At 59.4% G+C, this 2,231-nt stretch overlaps 2 protein-coding genes across 3 annotated transcripts in view; one reads left to right on the plus strand and one right to left on the minus strand.

Annotated features, from left to right (window-relative positions):
• Positions 1-210: 210 nt before the first annotated feature.
• Tnfaip8l2 (TNF alpha induced protein 8 like 2) overlaps positions 211-2,231 on the plus strand; it is a 2,532-nt gene continuing 511 nt past the window's right edge. The window contains exons 1-2 of the mRNA XM_010616544.2: positions 211-278; positions 1,845-2,228. Coding sequence (XP_010614846.1) covers positions 1,881-2,228 — 348 coding nt within the window. The 5' untranslated portion in view covers positions 211-278; positions 1,845-1,880. The remainder of the gene's footprint in view (positions 279-1,844; positions 2,229-2,231) is intronic.
• Lysmd1 (LysM domain containing 1) overlaps positions 272-2,231 on the minus strand; it is a 13,759-nt gene continuing 11,799 nt past the window's right edge. The window contains exons 4-5 of one of the 2 annotated variants that reach the window (XR_004515113.1): positions 697-909; positions 272-441 (exon numbers count right to left, since the gene is read on the minus strand). The gene's annotated coding sequence lies outside the window, so the exon portion shown is untranslated. Of the gene's footprint in view, positions 910-2,231 lie in introns of both variants that reach the window. The other variant, XR_004515112.1, reaches the window with a different exon arrangement.

A 2,231-nucleotide genomic window follows, 5' to 3' on the forward strand; every position in this document is an offset into this window, starting at 1 on the left:
AGGAGCAGTTTTGAGAGCAGGGATGTGCAACCCCTTTTCCCCACCTCGAAGTCAACTGTGTTTCCAACAGAATCCTGTTCCTGTCGACCTTTGTCTTATTCCTAGCTTTCTCTTGGGCCTAGAACCTCCTCGGTGCCGGTGAGGATGACCCGGAGGTTGAGCAGGGTAGGTAGGCGGGCCTAGGGGTGGGGCCGGGCCAAAGGGCCTCTCACCCCGGAGCTTCTCCATTCTGTCAGCTCTCCGGGAATCACAGGCCAACTCCGGCCCCGTCGTGGCAGGTGAGGGACCATCCAGGGACTATCCGTGAGGAGGGTGGCTTCGGGGGGCTGGCGGCAGAAGGGTCTCTAGCTCCTTCAGCTTTGACTTTCCATACTGTCAAGTTCTCACTTGTAGAATGCTTGGGTCCCCAGTAGAGCTCGGTCCTCCCTGGGGCGAGGCAGCCTTTGAAAGAAAGACCTGGCTTGGGCTGGGGTTGGGTGTGGGGCCGAGGGGCAGGGTGGGCACGGGAGGGCGTGTGGCAGATCTCAGAAGTCTTGAGGCATGGAGAGAGATGGCTGAGGACCAGAGGGAGAACAGAAGGTCACAGGGAGCACCCAGGAGAGGGTGGGAGAGAGAGGAGGCAGTGAGGGGCAGTGGGACAAGGCTGAGCTGCCCAGAGCTGACTAACAGAAAGGCGGAGGAGGCAGGAAGGCTCACTGGGGCAGTCGTGTTTTCCTGGCCTCTTCCAGCTGTGGAGCCGATCAGGAGCCCCGGGGCAGGCCAGGAGCAGATGCGGGCTGCAGGCTCCGACTGGAATGCTCTCAGCGAGGAGAAAGCCTCCTGGTGGCTTAGTCTCCCCTGCCTCTTCCACTCCCAGTTTCGTGTGGAGAAGAGGGCGAGGCTGCTCCTCACTGCGGTCACAGCCACATCCTGCAGAGCAGGGGAGGGGGAAGTAAGAAGCAAAAACAACTAGAAGAACCGCAGGAGAGGGCCGTGGGGTGGGAAGCTGGACCTCTGCAGCAGAAGCCCCCGCAGGCTCCGGGGCGCAGCCAGCCCAGAGCCCGCACACCTGCAGGCTGCTGCCCTGCAGCCTCACAGACGGCGGTCCAGTGAAAAGGGCTCATGGGATTACTTGGCCTGCGGCTCATTTTTATCATTTACTGGTTACTCCAGCCAATGGGCTTCACTTCTCCTGCTGCAGTTTTCTCACTGTAAAATGGGGATACCTGGGAAGTTTACAAAAACACTTGGCAGCCGGGTGTGGTGGCGCACGCCTGTAATCCCAGCATTCGGGAGGCTGAGGCAGGAGGATCACTGTGAGTTCAAGACCAGCCTGGGCTACATAGTGAGTTCCAGGTCAGCCACAACTACATAGTGAGACCCTGTCCCCACCCCACCCCCAAAAAAGAAAAGAAAAACAACAACGACAACAAACACTTGGCACATAGCGGGATCTCAGCAAATGTGAGTTATTCTTATCGGGACTCCCAGGACCCTGAGTCTGTGCTTCTTTAAGGGCCACAGTTGACATGGGCTGTTGGAGTCAGGAAATCAGTTGTGTTGGATCTCAGGTAAATAATTTAACACAAGCCCCAGCTTATGGAGCGCCATACCTACACCTGCTGGATGGTGCTGTGGGAACAGCCTGTCAGCTAAGCCTGGGAGGCTGCCCTCCCTGGGGCCTCCAGGAGGGTTAGCAGCGCTCCCCTGGGAGCTCCTACAACACTAAGGGAACAGCTCGGGTGAGGCAGCAAGACACAGAGGACCAAGGGGGCCTAGGGGAAACAGGACAAAATAACCACAGAAGCAACAGAAAAGGGAAAAGCCATTTCTCTTTCTAAGGAAGCCTGTGGCCTCTCTTCTAGCGACTGACCACATCCCCGCCCCCGGGCACGGGCACCATGGAGTCCTTCAGCTCGAAGAGCCTGGCACTGCAGGCGGAGAAGAAGCTGCTGAGCAAGATGGCGGGCCGGTCTGTGGCTCACCTCTTCGTCGATGAGACGAGCAGCGAGGTGCTGGACGAGCTCTACCGCGTGTCCAAGGACTACACGCACAGCCGGCCCCAGGCCCAGCGGGTCATCAAGGACCTGGTCAAGGTGGCGGTCAAGGTGGCCGTGCTGCATCGCAATGGCTGCTTCGGCCCCGGGGAGCTGGCCCTGGCCTCCCGATTCCGCCAGAAGCTGCGGCAGGGCGCCATGACTGCGCTGAGCTTTGGGGAGGTGGCCTTCACCTTCGAGGCCGCCGTGCTGGCT

The sequence above is a fragment of the Fukomys damarensis genome, unplaced genomic scaffold, assembly GCF_012274545.1.
Source record: "Fukomys damarensis isolate Sample0158 unplaced genomic scaffold, DMR_v1.0_HiC HiC_scaffold_33, whole genome shotgun sequence".
Lineage (NCBI taxonomy): Eukaryota > Metazoa > Chordata > Mammalia > Rodentia > Bathyergidae > Fukomys > Fukomys damarensis.